This window comes from Lipophrys pholis, assembly GCF_963383615.2.
Source record: "Lipophrys pholis genome assembly, chromosome: 15".
Lineage (NCBI taxonomy): Eukaryota > Metazoa > Chordata > Actinopteri > Blenniiformes > Blenniidae > Lipophrys > Lipophrys pholis.
The window spans coordinates 24,672,809-24,699,466 of record NC_137642.1 but is presented as its reverse complement, the minus strand read 5'-3'; the positions used below and the strand labels follow the sequence as shown (position 1 = coordinate 24,699,466).

At 41.9% G+C, this 26,658-nt stretch overlaps 1 protein-coding gene across 1 annotated transcript in view; it reads right to left on the bottom strand.

Moving 5' to 3' along the window:
• Positions 1-26,658, bottom strand: part of wdpcp (WD repeat containing planar cell polarity effector) — a 100,136-nt gene that overhangs the window by 47,145 nt on the left and 26,333 nt on the right. Inside the window, exons 3-9 of the mRNA XM_080482149.1 lie at positions 26,033-26,077; positions 21,100-21,150; positions 18,286-18,356; positions 16,778-16,837; positions 15,878-15,992; positions 8,990-9,126; positions 4,135-4,314 (exon numbers count right to left, since the gene is read on the bottom strand). Of these exons, the coding sequence (XP_080338275.1) occupies positions 4,135-4,314; positions 8,990-9,126; positions 15,878-15,992; positions 16,778-16,837; positions 18,286-18,356; positions 21,100-21,150; positions 26,033-26,077 (659 nt within the window). The remainder of the gene's footprint in view (positions 1-4,134; positions 4,315-8,989; positions 9,127-15,877; positions 15,993-16,777; positions 16,838-18,285; positions 18,357-21,099; positions 21,151-26,032; positions 26,078-26,658) is intronic.

Sequence of the window (26,658 nt, the reverse complement as noted above, 5' to 3'; positions counted from 1 at the left end):
TTTTTTGAAGAATGTTCACAAACAAGCATAAAAATGCGGAAAACACACATACACACACACACACACGTTCCTTTTTTATTAAGATTATCAAATTTGTTTGTTTAAGAATAAGAGGGTAAGTGGGGGGGGGTTGAAAGAGGGAAGCATGAAGGATGGATCATTATAAATGTTAACTGGCTGCATTAAAAAAAAACACATACACAGTTGTTTAAGTGTGTATGTTTTCCTCTCCTTCCCACCTCCCACCCCCCATGGCTCCACTTATCAGCGTGAGGAGGGGTGCTGGGGCTGCTGCTAGTGGAGATGGGGGGAGTATACGAATTAAGACCACATAGAGAAGGAAATCAGACTTTTTTAAATGCCGAGAGACTGGCTAGAAAATTGGCTTAGCGCGGCAGATAGCGAACTGAACAAAAGGAACATATATATGAGCTTGAAGTGATTGAAGTAGCTGGCGTCGCCCGATGTGTGCCCGGTGTTTGATTCCCGCTACGGCTCTTACATAAACTGCTCGCTTAATTTCACACCGCGCATCTGAAAAATGACAACAAACGCTTTCATTAGAGCGCGATGCCGCAGCCCCACGAAGAGACTTTAATGTTGTTGAAGCGAGGAGGAACGAAGGAGGAGGAGGAGGAGAGGCGAAGAAGGGGTGGAGGGGAGGCGGTGGTGGGATGCTGAGGGAGACGGGAGAGAATAAACTAGGTGAAGAAGTGTGATAAATGTAGAGCGTTCCAAAAACAAGACGCATACAGCATCTGCTTTGATTATTTCAATATTCATGCCCCCCCCCACCCCCCCACCCCCACACACACACACACACACACACACACCTCCAATCCCGCCTTCATTCTCTCCTGCGTGAATTTGTTTGCCGAGCATGCGATTGGTAACGCTCATCTTTTCTCATTCTCGGAGACTCTCTGCCTTCTCTCTCCTGGTGTGGGGAATATTTTGCATATGCTTACCGCGGTACAAGGTACGAAGAGTAGCGTTAAGCCCGGTTCGGTAATCTGGGGTCTTTCATCTGCTCTCGGCACAAGGCCAAATCCTGTACCGACGTAGAATCGGGTCACGGGTAGGGTTGGTTTTTTTGGGGTTTTTTTTGCCAGAGGCCATGAAGATGTGTGTTTCAGGCTCTCTGAGTGTCTGTGTGGATGTGTGGGCGTTCTCCTTCACGCTGTACCGCCGCTAAGCTCTCCCGCTTGTTTCATATGGTGATGCATGGACGTGCAACACAGAGGTACCCTTGAGGTGACTAACGCACCGTCCCCAATCCCATCCTTGACAACACAGGTCTCTACTCAACGTGCCTCCCTCGTGTGTGTAAAACATGCAAGTGCGTTACATCGAGGCTCATTTGGATTGTCGACCAATCCCAGTGTTGATGGTTCGAGCTACAATCTGGCACTTTCCATCCAATTGTGTGTGGACAGTTTGCACGGCGGCCATCACCATTGGTGTGTGAGTGTTTGTGAATAGGTGAATATGACTGATCATTTAAACTGAGTTTTTTGAGTAAAGTTCATTCATCATAAGTTGACTTTAAGTCTTCAAATAATCATCGTATTGGTGGAAATAGAAGATGGACCAATACGGATCTTATTTGGAACAAAATTGTTTGGGGAAAATTTTTTTAATCTTTTTGAATGTGTATAATTGCTCCATGTAGCCCTTTTCCTGATGATCTGCTGCCCTGGGTGTTTTCTACCTCACCGATTAAAGGTGTCTGGGTGCTTTTTATCTCTTGGACTAATGACATAACACTGTGAAGACAGCAGCTTCTCAGTGACGTCTGAGTCCAGGATGGTCCACAGTTGTTCCTCTCCGTAAAGACAGCCCATAACGGCGCATGAATCTTCTACACCAGCCGAGATTAAGGGATTTTGCGGTCTTTGTAGACTTTCCGTGCCCCCAGCTGAATAACAGATCTGGTGATGCTCATTCTGTCTTCTTTACGTTTCTCGGTCAGTAATGATTCCCTCTCCATCTGTAAACCACGGTACGATCTCCTCTGACTCTGTGTGTTTTTCTGACTCTTTTTTGCACTACCCATCTTCGCACATTGAACTCAGTGACTCAGTTATTTTCAGACTTATTTCCTGGGAAAAAAAAAAAGTCGTCTTATATTCAGACCAATACGGTACATTATGGACTCTCATTTAATTTAATCTCATTGCTTCACTTCATTCTGATGACTAAATTCCTCCTTCAGAGCCATTTAAATTAACATTTTTTAGTGTCTTCCTCCACCATTAATGAGAGCTGAGGGAGAAATCCTCACTTGTATTGTGTTTTCACACAATTTCATGGACTTGTAAGGTTCTCCACACCAAGCCTGATTTAACAAGATCCTCTATAAATTGTGGTAATTTGCTTGCTCATACAAATAGAACACAATGTGACAGATGATCGGTCACAAAGTCAAAGCTGTTTGGAAAAAAACTAAAGAGAAAAGACCTTCTTTTAAAATTTGTATAAAAAATAACTAACAAGAATTTAGCTAAATCTATACTGCGTGTTTCTCTGTCAGACATCATCCTCAGTCCCATTAGTGGATTATGGATTATAATCCATTTCAAACATTAGGAACAGCAAATATAAACCAAAGTAAAGTGAACTACTGAGAAATGCAATGGCCCCTGAATACGTTCCCTTTGTGTGAAAGCCATCCCATGTACCAACTCTGCAAGTTATGTCAATAAACTTTGTTTTGAGTTGTGCGTTTGAGTCTCCTTACAGTCTGGTCACTTTAGTACTTTTCAAATTGCTTCATATTACAGTCACAGTCACACCAGTGCTAATGGCTGCCATGCTAAGTGCTTGCACCTGATCCTGGGAACAACCAGCTTCACCACCTAAGCCAGAGCCACCCTCACTTATCACACGTCATAAAAGACTATCCATGAATCCAGCAGGCAGGTTAATGTTATTCCTACACCACAAAAAGAGAGGAAAATTAAGACCACTATTACAGAAGTCCTTTTAGTGGGTTATGTGCAGTTTCATCAAAATACAATAATAAAAAAAAAATATAACAAAAATAAAATGTCTAGGATCAAACATATTTCTAAGTTCAACAATTGGTACATTCATCCTGTCATGTGGTTTCTGCGGCCATGTCCTTCACATCCTGAGAGATATCAAGGTGTTCACAGCCAAGATGGGATATGTAATCCTAACAGTCTGACTTAAACCTGCCATGGGATTTTGTCCCATTTGTAAGTGCTAGAAGTGACTCGAGTGAAGGTGTAAATGAGGCATCCTGCTCAGATGACTTCCACAATGAAGAAACAAGTGTTCCTGTGAGAACTTCTTCCTGAAGTCTGACTCCTGTCCTGCGAAATGTTCCCACACACTAAAGCTCCAACACTGATTTTGGCTGCTCCGCTCCACATTTAGGAGGTTTTGTTTACACATGTGATTTGATTTCAGGGTACGGATCCACCTTGAAAAAAAACCCAGAGTAATTAAATTCTCTTTGTGCTCACACTGAAATAGTAACATCGGATCAAATGACGTGTACAAAACTGCTGGAAAACTAGTCAACAGAAATATTAACACACCACTTTTCTTTTTGCTCTCATTTTTCATGAACCGAACTCAAACATCCCAGACTTTTTCCATGTACACACAAGGCCTACTTTTGTCAAATTGTGTTCACTATCTGTCTAAATATGTGATAGTGAGCACTTCTCCTTTGCCGAGATCATCCATCCAGCTCACGGGTGTAACATATCGAGATGCTGATTAGACAGCATGATTTTAACAACAGCCCTGTCTAGTTTACACAAAACGGTCCAAAAAAAGTCAAAGTATCCAGTGAGTGGCAGTTCTCCAGGTAAAACTGCCTTGATGCTGCCAGGGGTCGAAAGGGAAAAGGGTGGAGAGGTTCGAGATGATAGAGAGATAACAGTTCACTGTACTTCAATGTCTTGCAAAGTCAATAAATCCCAATCCAATAGAGTACTGTCAGGATCTCATCTGAGCAAAATGTGTGATACCATCATGTCAATATGGACCCAAAATCTATGAGAAATGTTTTCAGCACCTTGCTGAATAAATACCATCAAGAATTAAAGAACTGTTTTAGAAAGGTGTGCCTAATACTGTGGCTTGTGTGTGTCTTCTTACCTTGAGGCCTTCAGTGGGTGAGCAGCTGATCAGGACCAGGTTGTTTCTGTGTGTGTCGGTCCACAGCTCCTCCCCGGGCTCGTCCAGGTTCCACCAGCAGAGCGCCACATCCTGGACACGGTTGAGACTCACGTGTCGGTGACCTTTACGACTCCTCCCGCCATCATCGACACACATCACCTGTGCACAAGAAGAAATAACATGAACACGAACGCTGCAGTAACGCTCTGTGTTAGCCCCATTCCCACTGAAATCTTTCATTAATAAACCAATAGATGTAATCTGACAGCTTCTTCAACACGACGATAGAGCGCGTGCTCACCAGGTCCACACATCAAGTTGCGTCTATATAATAAAGACAATATTGCTCAGCTTTGATGGAGAATGTCAGAGATGTTGTAATATTATCTGTAAATGGACAAATAAATGTACCAGGAAAGCTGTAGGCTGATGTATTTTTCCCACTCTCACCTCACAGCAAAAATATTTCCAGTTTGAGTTCTGGCTTTGGTCCTTTTTCTGTAGAATTGTTAAATTGTTTGTTCATTTGTAGATTGTGTTTGTGTACTGGAGCATTTTGGTATCTGTTAATGTAACATAGGGTGTATGTCAAGCGTTCGACCCATTACTTGAGTTTTCTTACTTCAAGCTCCACATCATGGTTAGAAAAGAAGCTGAAGTAAATAGTATCGTCACTTGCCGTCTTTACTTGATTCAGCTGTTGGAAAGCAAAACACTGAAGCACTAATTTTCCATTAAGTAAAGCTAAAACTGCTTTAAATTTCTTACACTGTCTGCACTGATCCCTCTCTGTCCTACTGCCTCCAATATCTGCATGCTTAAATAAAGTTATTCTTGTCGTGCATATTCTTTTCTCTGTTGAACACCTGAATCATGTACCATGGAGCTATTTACAGCCAAAAGCATCTCAATGTGACGTCCATCATATTGTAGATTATTGCCTCGTAAGTAATCTGACATAATTGCACTTTTGTAGCACTTTCAGTTTAAAAAGAACTGCAGTAAGAGTGCATGGTAAGGAATGGATGTTTCTACAGCGAAGAAAGAAAAGGAAGCTATCTTTGTGTTTCATTCATTTGGATTCGGTTCAGAACCTGAGGGCTCCGACACTTTTGCATCAGTAGCCTCACATTTCTCTCTCTTCCCCCTAACTCTGTTTTTGTTGATGTCTAAGGTTGTTGGGTTGTTTTTTTTCATCCTCCATTATTAATGTCTGTGCGTTTTGTTCTGTCGGGCTTGTTGTTTTAGTGATGTGCATATTTTTGGGAAGGTCCGCCACGCTCTACGGGCCACAACAAAGAGACGGGCAGTAATGAGCTCTCGTGGCGCTCAACGAGGGGGGGGGGGGGGGGGGGGGGGGGTCGGATCTCACGCTTACATAGAGCCACACATGCATGAATGTGTGCATGTATGTACACAAAAAGGAGGTGAATTATAAACGTTTGCCTTTATGGAAGCACAGGGCGAAGGCACACAAGGTTGAACAAACCATTCAGAAGCACTTTTAAAGCAGGTGAAATTGCAGGTCGAACACTGTGACCCTGCCTTTCATGTATACCACAGCTCATTCCCTCTGTACACACACACACACGCACGCACGCACGCACGCACGCACGCACGCACGCACGCACGCACGCACGCACACACACACACACACACACATATATTCATACGGGGCTTTCATACACTTGTTATCTGCAGTCACACTTACTAACATAATAAACCAGGGTTGATCCATGACCTCTGTCACAGTACAGAAGAGCCTCTCGGACCTGGCAGATAGAGGCAGGACAGAGGTGAAGGAGCGGAAAGAGAGAAAAAATTAGGAATCATAATGAAAGAAAAGCTCATTGTTTGGGTTTGGGTAGAAAAAAAAAGAAGAAGTGGCGGCTGCTTTAATGCACTACCGCTTTAGGAAAGTGGGAATCGTGGAATAAAACATGTTTGAATTAATGAATGAAAGAAGGACAAAACAAAAAAAAAACACACAAGAGAGGGAAAAAGAGGTTGAGTAATTGGATTTTTTTTTTGTAATAGATCAATGAGACATTTGAGCCAAAATAAATGTTTGAAACCCAAGAAAAGAGCAGTCAGTTGTAACATCAAAATCCCACTAAATGGGTAGGCTGTCAGAAGCAGGAATACAAGAATGTCTCCTTAGAAATCAATTAGGAAATACAAGCCCCCCAAAAATTGGTTAAAAGGATGAGAACATGCAGAAGTTAGAAAACCAACAAGCTCTGTTGTATATAGCAGGGCAGATTTGAGATTCAGTGGTCCATGTCTGCCCTCCTGGAGCTCTTTGGGGGGTTAAATTTGCTTTGGACACAAAATATGCCTGAAAATGATGGAGGTACATCTGATGATAAAGGGAACAAAGAGTTGCCCCGAATAGCTGAACGGGAGATCACTGACAGATTAGAAATGGAAAAGAAGGGGGGGAGAAAAAATCTGAAAATCACCGGGTTAATAACACACTCTATCTCTACCCCCTGTGTGCCCCCTCCATCCGCACCCATCTCCTCGCTCGTCTAGGTTTTTTTTTTTCTGCTGGCGTTTGCTGGTCAGCAATAATCAAAAACCACTTTCTGTGGACCGGATTAGTTTACCCCCCCCCCCCCCCCCCCCCCCCCCCCCCCCCCCCCCCCCAACGCCCCTTACTCTCCCTTCTCCAGCTTAGCCCACTGGACCAGGGCGATGTGGACGTGGATGTGTGTGTTTGTGGGGGTGGTGGTGTGGGGGGGGTGCGCGTGAGCCTGTGCACGTGTATACGATGCAGGTTGTATGCACGTGCACTGACGTGTGTGCGTGTATGTGTGTGTGTGTGTGTGTGTGTGTGTGTGTGTGTGTGTGTGTGTGTGGTGTGTGTGTGAGATGTACAATATAAAGTGGCAGTGGTGGTGGTGGTGAGGGAGGGGGCGTCTTATCAGCGCTGTGCTTCTGGAGACAGACACACGACAGCAACGATTGCTTTTACACACACTGACATGCACGCACAGACACACACACACACCCACACACATACACACACACACACACATCTCAACAAAAGGGCCTGGCAGTAATGTGATAATGCCAGGGTTAGCGGTTAGCCAGCTAGTGGAGGAGGACACAGTGTAGTTTTGTTTTGTGGGGAGAAAAAAAAAAACGAAGAAAAAACTGGGCCACACTTAATCAGACCTATTACTAACACCTACAAAAAAGAAACACCTGGAGATCAGACTGAGCTTAGCACACACCTGTACGGCAGATTAATAGAGAGGTACAAAGGACTGCAGAGAACTGGAAGGAAACTGGGCACATCTAACACTAAAGGCGACACTCACACAATTATTATTATAAACTAGATGATTTCTGCATTTGCATGTGATTTAAGGCTAAACGCATGAGAGAGATGTGCATGAAATCACACACATAAACTGGCCTGTCACATCCTTTAATATGCTATTTTCCAGCAATCAATATTCAATAAAACATGTTTCTAGAAATGATGTCTTTAGATGCTTGTGTCGGAGTAATGCTACTTTATTTACAGAGATTGGATATGTCAGTTCACTTTGTTGCTCAAGCCAAGACGGGCCACAGATTAAAATGTTTAGCACTGTTGCCTCATAGCAAGAAGCCTTTCTGTGCTGAGTTTTCATGTTCCACCTCTGTTTGTGTGCCTTTTAAAACCCACCAAAAGCTTGCTTATGCATAGAATTATTTGTCTCACGGTGCACAAGTCCTGTGAAAAGACAGGCCTCTCTGGTCACTGCCACAGCTGTGAGTGGTTTGAAAAAAAAAAAATCATTTAATAGGGAAGTACAAATAGGGAACAAATCTTGTTTTTGTGAACACATGAATTCTAATTTCTGAAATAAAAACAATTTAAAAAAACATGGAATTGAACTGCTTTTCTAAAATACTGGTAATGGAGCATAAGCTCCTGAGGAGAAAATCTAAACAGTGCAAATTTGCCGAACATCTCAGATGTTTCCTCAACATGTACAGATTTATATGAAGTCTTCCGTCTCTTATTTCTGGCACAGATCTCCTGCCTTGCTGATTTCTCTTAAGCTATCGTTGCTTTCATGCTCCGGTTGGCATCCAACACGTTTGAGATGAAGCGTTTTGAACAGCTACGATAACAATGCCCAGTACCTGTAGATGGCTTCTAATCCCCCTGGTACTGTCATTAAATCATCATACACTGATGCTTTTGTTTGAACCGTTTGACACAAGTTCAGTTCAGGGGACACCAAACAGCCCCATTTCATCTGGAGTGGGTCAGAGCGGTAAAATAGTGCCATAATAAGCTCTAAAGTTAAACTTTTACGTTTTTCTTTGTTGTGGAACAAAGTATACATGAAAGAAATATCTATATTGTCACAATTACGGTAGAAAATAACTATAATCTCCACATAAAGCCAATCCCAATGAAACCTTTTGGTGCAAATACAATGAAATATCCAAAAATAACTTCTCGGGCTGTTGTATTCTGCAAACTGTTTGAAACTGACCCTATATATAACCTTTGTTCATTTGTATTTGTCTGTGTAAAACTGAGCTTCACAATTTGACACCAACCACAAGAGTGAGAAGGCACAGGTATTCCTCTTTCAAAATCATTAAAATAAGAAATTAACAAATAACAAAAAAGCTTGCCGTTTGTACTGAGGCTTTACTTGATCTAACTTTGAGAGAAAAAAACCAATTAGGAGCAGTTTCCCATCCAACTGGGTTAAGAGAAGAAGCCTGACAGTGATACAGTCTTTTTGCAGCTTCATCTCTTACACTCTGTTATGAACATGCATCACTGGTGCAACACGCCCATCAATGCGCTCGGCCGTACCTTGATTTCAGAGGGGGAGAGTTTGTCTGTTCGTCTGCCAGTCTCGAGGGAGTCCTGGTTCTTTCTGTGCAGGTAGACCGCAGCCACTTGGCTCTGCTCCAGGAAGGACAGCAGAATCAGCCTGTCGCTCAGCACCGCTGGGGATGACACCAACACACTTCATGTCACCGCTCGGAGCAGGAAACAACGTCCACATACTGCAGAGGTAAAGAGCAACTTCATGCAAAGCCAGTGACGACCGCTGTGGTGACTATTGGGTGTTTCCTCGGATTTGGGAATTCAGAGACATGAGTTATTAAATGAAACAAACAAAAAAAGATTCACATGTTTTCTGATCCATGTTTGAATCCGCAAATCCTCTTAACCTCAAGGTGCTTCATCAAAAAGGAGAACCTGATATATAGATAAAACTCATATTTGATATCTGGGGCAGTGGTGGTCTAGAGGTCTGTGAAACAAACCCTTAAACCAGAGAGTCTGAGGGGCCACCAGACAACTTAACTTTATTTTGTACTGTTGTCGTTAAAAGAAAGTCAGGTAGAAGTTAAATCTGGGAAAAGAAAATCAGATTCTGGTCACTGTTATTGGCAGTGTGAGCGTTGCGTCAGATAGATGTATTTTAACATTAATGGCTGTAGGATTGTCAAAAAGAAAATGTGTAATGAGTACATTTTCCGAGATAAATTCAACCTTGAATATCAGAGTTCTGGCTTGTGAATCTTTTCTGTGATCAGACAGTTGTACTGCAGAGGTATAAGCAACTTGGCTTCAGTGCTTTGCCTCATTTTGTGCCTGACCTAGTGAGCGACAGGCTGGTCTTGTATATTGAGTAGCCACAGATCAACACATACGATTCAAGCCAGGAGGGTAAAATAAAGTTTTTCTTGTGTCTCCTGACCACAATCTTTAGTCTGAAACAAGAAAAATAAACCGGAGGAAAACAGACTAAACAATTACAATTTCTTAAACACCATCAGTTTTCTCTCTTTCTACATTTATAGACTTTATCAACCTTTCCACATCCACGAGCCTCAAAAGCCAGAAGTTCATTTTTCAGGTGCCAGAAGCTAAAAACTGCATATTTATCTAAGCAGGTTTAACACTGATCACTGTCACAGACACTAACTCGCTCTCTAATGAACATGGTTACTAGTAGCACACTCTTTTCTGCTCCTGATGTCTGGTGAATAACTGCGAACACTGAAATTACTTAACTTGTTACGAATTAACTAAAGCAACAAAGCACAGCATGTAAGTTCAGCTGAACATCCCATCCATCACCACGGGGTTAACTAACATAAGAAATGATGGATTTATCAGAGAACATTTGTTTTGATTGCCTGTTGTTATTCGTGCTGTTAAATCAGCTTGAGATTATTACCACCAACCATCAAAACTGCACCTTCAAGTTTTAAGTCTCACATTGCTACTGCACCCCCACCCTTACTTTTTTCCACAGAGTTTACAGTTTTCCTCATCTCCACCTCCCCTCTGCTGCCATCGTTTGTATCTCTCCCCCGCCTGTCAGTGCGCTGAAGGCTCTGAGGCCTTTCTGTGGTAGGAGAACACACTTGATCCTGTTCAACTCTTTGGGAGCTGCGTGGAAACGCTGATTAGCAATTAAGCCCCCCTCGCCTTCAAATTAATCTGTTTATGAAACCAATTAAATGGAAAGGGAGGGGGGTGGGGTTGTTACACATGTCTCTCAGATATCCTGCTTTGAGTTGAACGAGTGAGGCTGCACCCCGAGATTTAGAAATCTAACCGGCAATTAACCACGGCGTGTGTGTGTATTTATAAACGTGAGGGTATTGGTATGATTACACTTTAAATCATCCTGTTGTGTGAAAATTTTAAATTAATGTGTAAATATTCATGAGGGAAGAGGGGGAAACTGCTCAGAAATACAGAAAAAAAAAAAAAATACAACTTAAAGCAGGTCAGTTGAGTCTGCCTGTGTTGAAGTTGGATTACAAGGCATTCGGAACCAAAAACTGGTTCAATGCTTAAACCGGAAAAAAAATATTTAAAAAAAAAGAAAAGAAAAAAAAGGAAAATACATCCATTAACGAATCCTTAGCTTACTGACAACATTTAATGCAATAGTAAGCGTCTTTGTAATAGATTACAGACAAATCAAGTTAAATGCAGTTTAGTATTGATCTCAATGGGTGTCTATAAACGGGATTAAGATTAATCCTATTCATTTCCAAATGAGGGAGGGGATGTGAAACCAGGCTGTGGCCCAATCTGGGACCAGGTGGCTGATTTGGCATTAAGGGCCGGACCTTTCTGACCCACCCTGTAACACAACCCCCTCCCTCCTACACACACACACACACACACACACACACACACACACACACACACACACACACACACACACACACACACACACACACACACACACACACACACACACACACACACACACACAGAGCTGCTGCACTCGGCCTGTTTACATGTACACAAGCATATGAGCGCCCCTGGACACAAGCGTGGATAACGGCATACGCTTTTATAAGTTCAAGCCTACAACCACCTTTTTTTCATTTACAAACACACACCGACACAGCTACCACATGTTGAAGCACGCGCACGCTCACACACAGACAAAAAAACACACGCACACACACATACACATACACACTCAGTCCTCTAAATCCATTTAATGCCATCTCCTCAGCAGCATGTTGACATAAGAGGCCAATGGGCTTAACCAAAGCACATTTAAACATGGGTAAATGAAACCGGCTATGAAAAATCACTTAAGGATGCTTAATCGTGGAGCATATGCGCAGCTTGGCCCAGCCATCGGCCAAAGGAAGCTGGTAATACTTTGATGGTGTAAAATCTTTGTAATCTATTGCTCTGCATGATGCAATCGGAGCTGCTGGCGGGAAACGCTGCGCTAACCGGCATTCAGGACGCAAAGTTTAACAGAGGACAGTAAAGCCTGCTTTGTGCTGTCCTGAAACAAAAACAGACCTGGCTGCGGTTGCTTCGTGTCTCAAATATCCAAAACGTACAAGGTCTCACATCCATCCCAATCCATGCAAATCAGAAAAGGGATTTTCTTCTGCATCCAAACACTGAAATCCTTTTTTTTTTTCCCTTCCTACTTCTTTTCTTTTTGCTTTGGAAAGTTGTCACATCCTGTTGCAGAACTGAAAATACATTTTCTGTCATTACACTGCGGCTTACAGTTTAATTTAAGCTTTAACTCGAACTGCAGCCTTCAGTCAATTAAACGCGTGAGAAAAGGAAATGAATCAGCAACTATTTTGATAATTGGTGAAATCGTTCCAGATTATTCAAGCAAAAATGCCAAAACATTTACTGGTTTCAGCTACTCACAAATTAATATTACAGCTGTATTTTTTTTTCCCATACAAAACATGAAATGGAAGATGTGTATGGTATGAAGTGTTAATTCAGTTTTGCTTTTGGAGGCAGAAATCCTCAATACTGCTAAGATTTAACTCCAATTTTCTTTCTGATAGTCACAGCTGGTTCAGGTGCTCTCAAACCACAGTTATGCTGGTATAAATGTGCATTTCTTGGAGATGCCTACCGTATATGTCCTTTAGCTTTCCATGCATTTAAATGTCACCATATACGTCAACCACCTTACAGCACAGCTCGGAGGTTAGTTTCATGGCAACGAGGTAGCTGTCCTTTATGGCAGCATCACTGATATCTCAGTGTCGCATCCTATTCACTACTCTTAAGAAATTTGTTTAAAAATAAAAAATAAAAAAAAAGACAATTCCTTTGAATTTTCTCATGATTGGCTTGGTGGTTTGGCTGGATTGGAACCTCCTGTGGGCTGGTTTTGGCCCACGAGCCTTATGTTTGACACCCATGTCCTAAACTCCACCTTCTCCTAAACTGTTCTCCTCGTCTGGTTTTGTTTGGGATTTTTCTCATTTTGAAGGGTTTTTAACTTCAGCATGTAAGAATTGTTCACATTTTATTTCTAAATATTTGACCTTCAACCTAATAGAAAGGGGAAAACATTGTAGGTAAGGGAGAATTAGGAGCCATTATAAAGTTGCAACAAGATAAAGAACATTCAGCAAAGCATGTACATAAGTGGAACTATACAATAAAACATGAAACTAATAGTAAAAGCAGCAAAATCCTGCATGTCCGACACTGTTTTCTCGTTCTTCCTGCAGGTGTCTGTGGCCTCGGTGCTGCAGCAGTTTTACAACTAAACCTCTGTTTCTTCATACTGTAACTCCAACCAGTCGAAGAAGTTGTTCTTCACATCTGAGTTTTACTTTAATTAGTAATCAACAAGTAGTTTTGTATTCATCCTAGTCTCAATTCTACCAGGAAGTCAAATTGAGGTGAATATCTCCTTGGTAAGGGAGATCTGGTGGAGTTAGCAATCAGTTCTGTTTCGTATGTCTTAGGATTGGTTCATTGTATTGGTGTTTTTATGATTAATGATTGGCATATTGTGCTTTCTCTGAGATTTCTGAGAGGTAGAGTGCACCACAAATAAACTGTATTATTAATATTAGTCCAAACAAACAAAAGACAAAGTGGATACTTATTTGAAGACTGCTTCTCACACTCAAAAGTGATTTACAGTTAAAATTTATGGAGGAGCTGTTGAACTAGATCACATTAGGTTATAAAAGTACACCTAATGACGCGGAAAATTAGTCCATGCAAGCAATAATAAGTAATTTATACCTGACACACCCACCCACTCTCTCGCACACGCACACAGATAGTAATTGTAAACAGTAACTGTAATTGCGCCTTGTAAATGTGTTCGTTGTTGTGATCTGTTCTCGCTCCCTAATTGTCTCGGGCGTAATTTAACAAGTGGCAGATGTGAGAACCTCTAACCTCTTACACCCCCCCCTTACACACACACACACACACACACACACACACACACACACACACACACACACACACACACACACACACACACACAATCCCCGGAAACCCACCCTCTCACAACCATTACTCTAATAATTAGTGCCTCTGAGGCTTTGAATGGAACACAGTGGGAGGTGAGTGGGTGTGGGTGTGTACCTGTGCGTGTGTGTGTACCTCACTATGTGCCATTGTGTGTGTGTGTGTGTGTGCGTGTGTGTATGTGTGTGTGTGTGCATGTTGGTTTCCAGCCTTTATAAAGTGTGTGCCAGTAATAATTATATATGCATGCATATGTACAGAAGGGCATGTGTGTGTGTGTTTGTGAACAAGTGTGTGCATGTGTCTACATGTGCGTGCGCGTGTGTATGTGCGTGTGTGTGCACTACGGGGGCTTTATCAAGTGTCAGGAGACCTCGGGCGGAAGTGGGGAGGGTGGTGTTATGAACAAATAATTGATACAGAAAGAAAGAAATAATTAGCAGATTTGGGCCGCTGTCCACGGCCTCCTTGTTCTCTCCTGCCAGGTCTGCAGAGCGAGGCGGGGGGGGCCTTGCTCCCCGGAGAAGCACGCAATGGAGGAAAAACACTGATGGATGCTCTTAAGGGAAGGCCCCTGGACAGACGTAGCACAAAAGGATTTGGCTGCAATTAGCTAGCAGAGCTGCATGGCTCACCTGTGGCACCTGTTATGTGTGTGTGTGTGTGTGTGTGTGTGTGTGTGTGTGTGTGTGTGTGTGTGTGTGTGTGTGTGTGTGTGTGTGTGTGTGTGTGTATGTAACAAGAGTGGTGGAAAGAGTGTGTATGTGCCACATGACGGGTGAGCAGGTGTAAAAAACAGTGTTCAACAGTGTGAGAGAAACGTGCGCGGTAGCGATGGTTTCGTGTTTTTAATATATTTTAATCCTAAAATATTTAAATGCAAGTTTGTGTGTGTGTGTGTGTGTGTGTGTGTGTGTGTGTGTGTGTGTGTGTGTGTGTGTGTGTGTGTGTGTGTGTGTGTGTGTGTGTGTGTGTGTGTGTGTGTGTGTGTGTCGCTGCGGGCAAAAAGAGGTAGCCAGGCCTTGTGCTGGAAACAATGATGTTTGTGTCCTTAAATCTGCTTAAACCACGGTGAACCTCTTGAATATCTAAGTCACACATAAACCATAATTTCATTCAATGAATGCAGAAATCTCGACAATGAGGGCGAGAGAGAGAGAGAGAGAGAGAGGGACAAGGAGAGAGAGAGAGAGAGAGAGAGAGAGAGAGAGAGAGAGAAAGAGAGAGAGACAGAGAGAATTGTTGACTGCAATAATGGGCCCGTTGCTTGCAACAGAACAGGACTAATTAGCATCAGCAGCACCAAAGTAACCAAAATCACAGTCAAAAACATCTTGCGCTGCACACTGGAGGCTGGGAAGGCTTTGGGCCACAATGACTGACATTAGGATTCACACTTTGTGTGTCTGTTTTAGAAGAACTTTTGAACATGTTGGACAATCCTTGCTGAAACAAAAGCTTGTATCTTAAGTTATGATTTGGTTTTAAAATCATGAGTAAAATCAGATTGATAAATGAGCAATCTTTTGTGAACTCTCTTCTAATTAAAACATTTTGCTTTATCGAATTCAGGCTGGCAGGGTGTGTGAGCCGATGCCAGCTGACTATAGGCGAAGACAAATTACTCCCAGAAGAGATCAAAAGTCAGCGCGAGACAGACTCACACACAATCACAGCGACAGACAATTTAGAGTCACCAATTAACATCAAAAACATGTGTTTGGACTGTGGGAGGAAACAGAACATAAAGTGATTATTAAATATTACTTGCGTGTTTTTATGGCGTCTCCTTTGCGGTTGGACTAAAGCTTTGGGTCAAGCAACAATTAATAACTGCTGAGTTGAGAACAAGTCAATGCAATGCCCTCCACAGTAATAAAACACAATTATGTGTGTGGTTTGAGTGTGTGTTGCTTGTGTGTTTGAGAGAGAACGTGAGTCACTAACCATCAGTCACAGTGTTCGCTGGTAGTCGGCCCGTTAATGTGCGGTCGATGCAGATTTGTTGGAGCTGAGGCCCATTCAGGGTCAGAGTCACGAGCACACCACTGCTCAGCATCACCTGCAGAGTAAAAAAAACACAAATAAACAGGAGTCAAAATGTGTTTTCGAATGTGTTTGGAGCCTTCGGCACGACGGTTTTGACCCACGGGCCTCATGTTTGACGTCCCTGATCTAAAACACCCTGACTGAAAAGCAGAGACTTGAAGGTTTCATTACACCAAACAGTGAGAATAGATTCTATTAATGTAGAAGACTGGTTCTAGTTTGAAAATAATTTCAATCAGTTAGTTTAATGAAGCTGTACATGCAGTTCCCAGTTTAGGACTATAACATCAAATAACATCTTGTACACTTTCAACAACAAATTCACTTCGAAACTTTAAAAAATGCCATTAAGACATGTTTTTTAGTCGAGACTGAAATGATCACTCACATTTATTTGTAGTAGTCCACATATATTGACACATTAAACATTGTATTGACTTGAAATACTTTATTTAATACTTAATGCATCAGTCTGTCAGTCAGTTAGGTAACAATGTAAATTTTGACGCATAAAAAATTGTTTCTCCTTTCAAATTCACATGGAAAATGATCAATAATCTGAGATGTTGTTTGTCAAATTAAATAATGTTATGGAATAATTTATGGGACAATTTCAAATAATCATGCACATTAATGAGTTTCTAGGTGGATAGGTAACATGAGCCCTCGAACAAACAAATGGAGGTTTTATAATTTTTTATGACATTTGAGACATCAAGAGCTCAAAGCACCTCGATTACTGAGGCCAGTGTGTGTGCGTAAGCGTGTGTGTGTGTGTGTGTGTGTGTGTGTGTGTACCTGGCAGCAGTGCTTGCTCCTCCATCTGGTGTGGATGCAGGTGTTGGTCTGCAGCAGCTCCTGAAAGAAAAAAAAAACTGAGAAAAAGAAAACTGAGAAAGAAAGAAAGAAAGAAAGAAAGAAAGAAAGAAAGAAAGAAAGAAAGAGATTGAGGGGAAGCACCAACACAACTCATTACAACGGTCTAGATCAACTTCATACAGCTTTGGTGCTCAGAACAATATGCACGATGTTCAAAAAGTGTGTTTAGGCTACACAACACACTTATAAAACGAGTTATTGCTGGAAAAGATTAAGGCTGGAAGATTCTGGATGAAACTTAACTTTACAGTTTTCAAAGTTTCATTCACTTCAAATGTCTTATCGGCTTTCATTTATTTATAAATATGTGCAACACACATTTCTAGAGTGTATATTTGTAATTTGTGAAGAGGTGTTATTTTGTATCGTAAAGAGTCTTCGAATTAAATACATCTAAACTAGTTTTGACTCTATGTTGTTTTGGGGCCTTTATCATTATCCCCATATAGTGTTATTTTTAAAAGCTTTAAGCTTTATCTTTTAACATTGTTACTACTGCAGTTTTCACTTGTTTCACGTCTCAATCTCATGTAGCGAGCTTTCCTCATCGCCTTCTGCTTGCGTGTCTGGTCCTTTTATGGTTTGTTGTAATGTTTTGTCTAATTACTATTTCATGAAATGAAGGTTGGAATGTTAATGTGACAACTTACTCAGTTTCCAATCCGAACATTTCAGTCGTACACAGTAACAGACACTAAAGGTTGTCAGTGCGGCAGTTCCTGCAGGTAACGGCTGTCTGTGTGTGTGTGCGTGTGTGTGTGTGTGTGTGTGTGTGTGTATGTGTGCATGCATGCGTGCGTGTGTGTGTGTGTGTGTGTGTGTAAGGTCAGTCATTCCTGCCACATTCCTAACCCAGCTGGGGTGATTGGATGGGAGGAGAGAGGGGACGGGGAAGGAGGAGGTGTGGAGGTGAGCCGGGGTGTTTCTAGTTTCAGACAATGGTTACGGGTGAGAGGAGGAGGGGTGTGTGTGTGTGTGTGTGTGTGTGTGTGTGTGTGTGTGTGTGCGCGCGCGTGTGTGTCACAGGCAGGTTCCGGCAAACAAAGCTCAGTCTGTACTGCCACAAGTGCAGAGGGAAGACGGGAAGGCAAAAGTGAATGAGGGGAAGAGTGCAGGGAAGGAGGGAGGAAGAGTGGGGTGGGGGGGCTGCAGCCCCCTGATCCCCTCAAATATCCCCCTCGATGACAGAGCTCGGCCGAAAGAGAGGTGATGAGAGAGGAGCGGGAGAGTGGAGAACAAACGAGGAACGACGGGGAGAGTGAAGGGAGAGGGAGAAAGGGGAGAGAATGCCCCTATTTGTTAATCAATCGCCCGTTTCGAAAGGGAAAACCAGGGAAAACTCAGAAAATCCCCAGAGGGGGGAAGACGACAGGGGAAAGGGGAGGGGGGGGGGGGGGGGGGGGGGGGTTAACAGAAGAGGCGGGTACCTCCAAGTCCTTCAGCGAATCGCGAAGCTTTTCGGGTCGGCGGTTCCTGGGGGTCCACGAATAGCCTCGAGCTATGGAGGAAAAACACCAGAGATCATGTGCCTTCACTTTTAAACACAGACTTATGAAGAATAGTTTTTTGGGGGGAAAAATAGAAAGAAGAAGAAAAAAAAAGGAAACTCGTGGGAATTCAGAAAAATGTGCCACCATATCCGGAAAGTAGAAAAGGTTTCCAGTTTGTATCTGTGTTGAGATCTGAGTATGAGAAGAGATGACATGAGGGGCAAAGGTCACACAGGATCAGGAGGTGCAGGTAGAAAAGGGAAGGCCATACAACTTTTATTAATCTGCTGTTAAATGGTGGCACTTTTCTGACTATTTTAACCACGAAAATATAGTCACAATCATTTCTTTATCTAGAAAAAGCTCAACATTGCAGCTTCTTGAAAGTAGGATTGATTTTATCTTCAATAATAACGTCTTCATTTTTAAGTTTAATTTAAAGTTAAACTTCCAGTTCACTCATTTCTTTGAAATAGAGTAGAGTGAAAAGTATTTCAAGACTTCAAGACATAAAATTCAGTGTGCAGAATGATGCTATTTTTTTATATAATCAAAATATAAATAAAAAAAACATTTCAGTTGGAGATACCCAATATTGAATACAACTGTCCTACATAACAATGTGCGAGTCGCCAAAAGAACCCTAAACATGATTGGCTGAATAAATCTGGTGTTTGTTTGTAAGTGGATTTACTCTCAAGTTTTTAATATTTTAGTTTTTATCAGAATCCTCGAGCATCATCAAAATCTAGTTGATACCTCAAGTCCGCAGCAAGAAAAAAACCATGTCAATGTTTAGAATAATTATTCACCAATATAATGTACAAATTCAGCAATTTAATGTCATTTCAAAGAAGAAAATAAAATGTGGAAAATAACATTTCTTTGTTATTAGGCTGAAAAACGGTGAAGGAGTAACTTAATCGACAGATTAAAAAAAATAAAACTGCAAATAGATTAATTTGTAATTTTTCCAAATGGAACACGAGTATTAATAAAATGTGAAAACTGCACACAAAAAAGAGAAGTTCTCAAAAATATATGCACCAACCAAACAAGGTAATGTTGTATAATGGAGCCAAGTTTGTGGTCCCAGTGTTTGTAAAGATATATAGTTATTTTTCACCTGTACTGAATGTACTACAATGTATTTTGCTGGTATGTTCTATATTCTTTATTAAAAATACATATTTCTTTCTAACCTTTTGGATGTGAATGCATTTATAAATCCTCATCAGGCACATCTGGCAACTTCTGCATTTCCTCCTGATTCCTCAAACTTTATGAGAATCAGGAAATAATAATAAAAAAATTAAACATTAAACTGGGAAACATTTTCTAAGATGCTGTATCCCCAATGCTCTTAAGAAGTCGTATCAACAGTAGCTTTTTTGTAGATGAATAATATATTATCAAATAGGAAAGTGGTGCTCAATAACATGAAACTAATCTCTTACATAAAGCCAGTGAGGACTTTTTAAGGTGAACGACTCTGCCTGTCTTTCACTGAATACGATGATGTGTAAATGGCACACAAAGCTGATTCACAGTGAGCTCAACATATTGGAATATCCTCGGAAAATGTTCCATAAAGGGTTTAGGACGATACCAGAAACCTTCAAGTGGACCAATCTGAGGTCTGATTACCTGGTTCTTTAATAATGGGTTTAATGAAAAGACCAAAACTTGCCATACGTAACAAAAATAAGGTACTATTTTCTTAAAAGTGTCCCTGGAGGAGCTGAATCCGATCACAGATTTGACCATGAGCGTAAAACGCATACAAGTAGATGGTGACTTCATGTTGTAGGCTTTACTCTTGCCTGTGGATCTGGGTTATTTATTTTTTTTTTTTTTTAATTTGTGAAGCAAAATGGTCCACTGGAAGCAAAACGTTCCTTCAAAACACACAAACCGCTCCTCGAGGAGAGACAAACATTTAATCATGAGGACTTTTGGCGCTCTTGAGTGGTTGAGTTTATCTCCCAAATGCAACCTCACAGTTAGCAGCACATATCTCAACACGTACCACACCAAGGCCCCTTCATTTTAATTTCCCAGCCCTCCACCCCCCTCCTCCTCCTCCACGCTCCATCTCCAGTGGTTAAACACAGGGAAGGAAGCATATGGGAAAAAAAAAACAAACTGCTAATTGAATTTGTGCATCTGCTTCTGCCCACGCATATACATGAAGTTCAATGTGAGTGAGGGGGGGGGTTAGAAGGAAATGAAGGACCGCTGTTTTCAAGGTGGTGCAATCACTGCAATCTGTTTATTTTACAGTCTCCCTTCTCATCTCAACATAAACGCACTATTAAAGAGTGAGGTACTCTATTAAGAACGAGTGGGAAGAGGAGGTAAATAGATGCATGCAAATGATGGTGGGTGGTGGTGGTGGGGGGGGTCAGGAGAAAGGGGAAGGAGGGGAGGGCAGTGGGATGAGTGTTTGTCTCCTGATAAGAACGTTTGTATTCCAGTACTGGGTGGAACCCAGAGAGAGAGAGAGAGAGAGACAGAGGGAAGGAGGGGGATGAGAGGGGGATGAGAGGGAGATGGAGAGTGTAAATGGCGGAAGTAGGACAGTTGAGTGGAAGATGGTCATCCACTGGTAAGATCATTGTGCCCACACACACACACACACACACACACACACACACACACACACACACACACACACACACACACACACACACACTCTCTCACAAGGGTGGATATTAACAACAAAACTGTGTTTCTCTGCTGGAAACTTACCTTCACAGAACTGGAGTTTCTCATTGTAGTAGTTATGCTCAAGGGAAACAGCTGTGTGAAGAAACAAAAAAAGAGGCCAAAATAAAGGGAATGGATTGGAATACATGCACATAATACTCGGTCTGAATTACATGCAGGATAAATGAGTCTAGTGTGTCTATATGATGTCGTTAAATAGAAACAGAGCTCAACATCCCCTTAGCTCCAAGGGGCCATGTTGGCAAAGTGCAACCCATAACTGTGCCTCGTGGCCTGGCCGCCCCGAGCAAGAGAGTGGGCAGTCTGGTGGCCCGCCTCACTGGCAGGCAGGGACACCTCCAGGATTAGTAGTATTAATCAGATAAGGGGGTGAAGGGCCAGACAGGCCCAGACATGGGCACCTGCTCTGGGGCTGGGTAGAGGGGTGTAGAGGGAGATTTATTTATTTTTTGGCTGCTGGGGACCCCCAGAGCCGCTCCAATGAGCCTGGGTCTCCCTCTAGTGGGCACCTGTGGAAATAACATCCAAGCTTTCAGAGGTAAACATTCTACAAATAGACAGCTGGGATTCACTGAAGCAAATATCAGATTTTTAAAACGGTCAGCATGTTGCAATATGAATAAAACAATTAAAAAAAAAGATTCCACACAAGCAGAAAAGGCTGTTTCACCACCTGGATGCATGCTCACACAGTTGTACCCACACATCCATGCATCTTAATCTCCATTCTTTCATGTCTTTGTTTGAAGAGGAACACTTTACATGAACAGCTTCATCTGTCGCAGACCAGTTCACTCTCACTTTACTTATTCAAATACAGATGCAAACCGTTCTCTAGCTTGCTTCATTTGCATTTGTTGATGTCAAGGTGAACCGGTGTCCTGGACGAGCCTTATCCAGCACAAGGTGATATGTAATGCAATTTTATGCAGCATCCGAGCTAAATGGCATGTGAATAACACTACATTTGAGGTCAGGATGGAGACGAGTGTCAGGAGTGGTCTGTGATGGAAGCGAGATTGAAGGGGAAGGTCTACAGGACAGTCGTGTTATCAGCCAGGTCAAAGTACTGTCACACTGTGAGGAAGAGACAGTTGTTGCAAGACGGGGAAAGGGTGACCACATCCCAGGTTTCACCTGTTTCTTGTCTTTAAACTCAACTGGACTTGGAGTCGTCTACTTTTTTTTCAGTGGGTTCCCTCTGAAAATGAATTCTGTGAATGGCAAATGGTAATTGGACTATTACTTATCAGTCACAGTCACCCATTTACACATCATGGCTGGGATCAACTTGAGGTATAGTGTTCTGATTGAAAACACTTGGGATCACATGTGGAAGACGTTTTCAGGTTGTAGGGTTAACACTGTACGCAAAACATCAAAAGTTTATCCGGACATCCTAGAGGACAATGTCGGACTGGCTTTCCACCAGTTGAAGTTTTCAGTAGAAGTTACAACAGGATACCAACCCCAAATTCAAAACTGTAAAAAGAAAGAATAATCCCAAAAGTGCGAGTAATCGCCTCAAATCCATAAGAATTTGATCGACAGTCCAAGTTATTTCATAGCCGGTGGCCACAAGGCAGAAGTCAGAGGCACAAAAATAAAATAAATGATCAAAAACAAAGTCGAGAAACTGCTCTACTCCTGAAAGACTCGGAGTGAGAACTTTAGATGCACATGTTAACAAAACCAACGCACACACACAGAAACACTGGCGACTCACTGCTGGTGTGCATTAGGGGCAAGGGAAAGAGCACTGTTTTTGAAGAGCACATAGACATTAACATCATCTAATGAAAGACTTGTTTTCATCACAAATCCTATCGTTATCCAACACTCGCATGTTGACCCGATATCCTGATATTCGACCACGAATCCTGGGAAACTGATGAAACAGTTCTGCAGAACCGAGTGGTGCACAATTCCTCCTGAGCAATAACCAGAGAGGATTGATGGAGGCTATTACTGTCAACGTGGATTCAACCAGTCCTCAAAGGATTCACTAACTTTTTCCTCTCGCACTGTGCATGTTTGAATCCGGATCGTTAATGTGAACGTTTTCGAATGCTGAGAAGTTACAGATTATAACCTGTTTCAAATAATATGCAAACTTTGTATAAGAAGGTCCTTCAACATTAACCACTACCACATTCAGCCTATAACATAAACAGAACATGCATGCACTGTGTATGTGATCGAGTCCCAGAATTATCGTTACACCAGTCTGTGAAACTGTTGTGATACTTTTGGAGTGATTGTGCTCCTTTTTTTCCCTCCTCCTTCTCCTCCTCCCTCCACTCTGATATCAAGCCACACTTTTAGTAATCCTCCAAATGAAAGGATTTGGAGCAAGAGCATCGTCTCACCACTGAAGATTGCAATGAAAGACAAGGCACCTCCACAGATGAGAGAGAAGGGAACGATGAGAAAGAGAGGAGGGGAGGGCTTACTGTACACAAATATCAATAGGAGCAAAAGATACAGTGCGGGAGAGGAAGAGTGAAACAAAGACGAGGGAATTTATGAAAGGGAAATGGACAGTATCAGACAGGCAGAAAACCAAAGTGGGAAAGATGATTGTAAATTATAAAATACACAGATTTGTTAACAAAACAAGAATTTGAATTCCCTGTGCTGTGTTGACTTTACCTTTAAAATATGGAAAAATAATGTATGTCTCAATCATCCATATTTCTCTTTTTGTGCAAATAATACCACAAATAGTGTGACAGAGGTAATTAAAAGTGTGTATTCATTTTTATTTTTTTTTTTAAATCTGTGAAGAAATGTTGGGGTACACATTGATTACATGGTCAATTTAATTCTGTTCAACAGACTTTAAGTAAAAACATCACAATGGTGTTCATCCAAACCGATCTAGATATTGCTTATTTTGACAGTGAAATACCTTTTACTTAACCTGCGTGTCATTATTGGCTACAGCTATCAGGATATATCCATGTAGAACTCCACACAGCTATACTTTCATATACTGTATGGACAGGCGCAGTTAATTGTTAATTGTAAAGTTAATTGTTCGGTCAGCTTTTTCCACACTCTAGTTCCAACTTTAAACCAATCAAAACATTCTTAATCAAGATAATCATGGTCTTTGGTTAATTTAAAAAAAGAAATCCAATTTCTTCATATATTGAAATATTTTGAAGTACTGTAATTTAGATTTGCATGACTTACAAGGGAAAATTATCAAGGGTTTGGAATATTTCAGTCGATGTGCAATAAATCTAAATCATATCCGACAAAACAATGTGATTGATATTTCAAAATTTGATTGTGGCAACACATCTGAAAATAAATAAATAAATAAATAAATAAATAAATAAATAAATAAATAAATAAATAAATAAATAAAAAATTTATTGGAGCGAGGGCAAGAAAAAGCCTATTTCATTAATACTGGCCACAAAAGAAGCACTTTCAGAGGGTGTCTCTGGGTCAAATTCTATAATATAATGTAAACTACACAACCTCAGTCCTTAATCAAAGGTATATTGTTGTGAATCTGTAAAAAACCAACAAAAAAAACAACCACATTGTGTGCAAGAGTTCAAGGTCAAAAGTAACACATTGAAGGATGGTGATCTTCAGACAAGAGATCAACCTGGACTGAAAACCAGAAATCACTGTCAGAGCACCCAGCACAGTGCATCGGCTAAACCTTTGGGTTCAGTGATGGACTACAAATCAACAGAGTTCCATCATCATGATTATATGTAGTTACAGTAGTGTTGATGTCATGGGCAGCCACCACGTTGGCAGAGTACCATTGGTACAAAAGAATTTATAAGGGTTTAAGCGCAACTTGGCTTCAAACAAAAGCCTTTTCTAGGTAAAATCCTCACATTTCAAGACTCCGGGTGTTGAGGTCCAGTCCATTAAAAAACATTTGATGCATCATGGTGCTTTACATTGAGTTGTGACAAGAAGAGAGAATGCCACGCATCGGTAAACATGACCATGAGCATGTCCAACCTGTAGAGTCCATCATTCATTCATTCATCCATTTTCTTCTGCTTATCCGTTTCCGGGTCACGGGGGTGACAGTCTGAGCACCGTCACCCAGATCACAATGCACCGTTTAAGAACCTTCCTGCAGGTGGTGAGCCCACGGGAAGGTGACGCCCGGCGTGGGACACGAACCCACTACCCCTGAGATTGTGAGTCTCATGCTCTACCAACTGAGCTAGCCGGGGGATAGAGTCCATCATATTAAATATAAGTCATGTCTTCATTTCAACATTCAATTTGTTGTCTGTTACATAATGAATGAAATTGTGGATTATTTAATTTAAAAATCATCACATCCTGTTTTGTTTACAACTTACACATTGTCTCCAACCTTTTTGGAATTGAGGGTGCATGTGAAGTGACACACAGACATAAAATAAATGGAAAAAAAAAAAAAAAAAAGGAAAAACAGTGGTGGATAAGGAAGCTCATCCTGAGGCTGCGGGGACAGTGGGGGAGCGATTTGAGCACTTCCTGATGGTAAGGCAAGCCGCCCGGCCTCGGGCAATATGAGGCAGGCTGGACTGCATGGGGCCTCTTGCTATGTGATCTAGGAGAAAGTCAACAGTTTAGTTTTCCTATCGCTGTGTGGCAGGACCCCGGGTCAACAGGAACACAGGGAGTGTAAGAGATAGAACCGCGGAGGCCTAATAACCTGCGAGCATGTGTGGGTGTGTGATGTGTGCATGTGTATAGAAGGTTTTAGGCTGTAAATCCTACATACTAATAGCCTCTGTGTGGACAAGTGCATGTGTGGTTAACTGGTGTGAGTCCACCAAAACAGGCAGGACCAATAATCTGTGTGTGAGGAGGCAGCGGAAAGCCCTTCTCCCTATATAGGGAAATCACATACATCCCAAAAAACAAGACAAATGCAACTTATCTTAAAGACAAACAGACATCCAATATAAACACTATTTACCTGGCTCTCCTTTATCGTAGTACTGATAGGTGCCAATATCTGTATCTGTGGGGCGAGAGACAGAGAGAGAGAGAGAGAGAGAGAGAGAGAGAGAGAGAGAGAGAGAGAGAGAGAGAGAGAGAGAGAGAGAGAGATGAACATCTCGCTGTCAGGAAAAGCAGAAGACAGATCAGCAATTTCGCACCGTGGGATAAACAATCGCTATCAGCCAGTGGCCTGTCCCGTCTGCCAGCACCACAGTTTAGATAAGACCCTGTAGGGGAGGGGGAGGAGGAGGAGGGGGGTGGGCTGGGGGGGGTCCGAGCCAGAATGGAGGAAGAGGGTGCTGAGGGGTATTAATAAAGACAGGAGTGTGCCTTAACCCATCCCTCCTGAGGGACAAACGCTGATTTACCTCGCATGCAATGTATACATTTAGAAAGCAGATAGATGGAGTCAGCGGGTAGAAACACGTGGCCAACACACACACACACACACACACACACACACACACACACACACACACACAAACTGCTGAGCTGAGACATTTTTAGTGTTATTCCTGCAGGCCCCAAAACCATAAGCAGCCGGTCTCCGATTCGCACAACACATCGTTTCTTTATCGCTCCACGTCTGTTGCTCCCTCT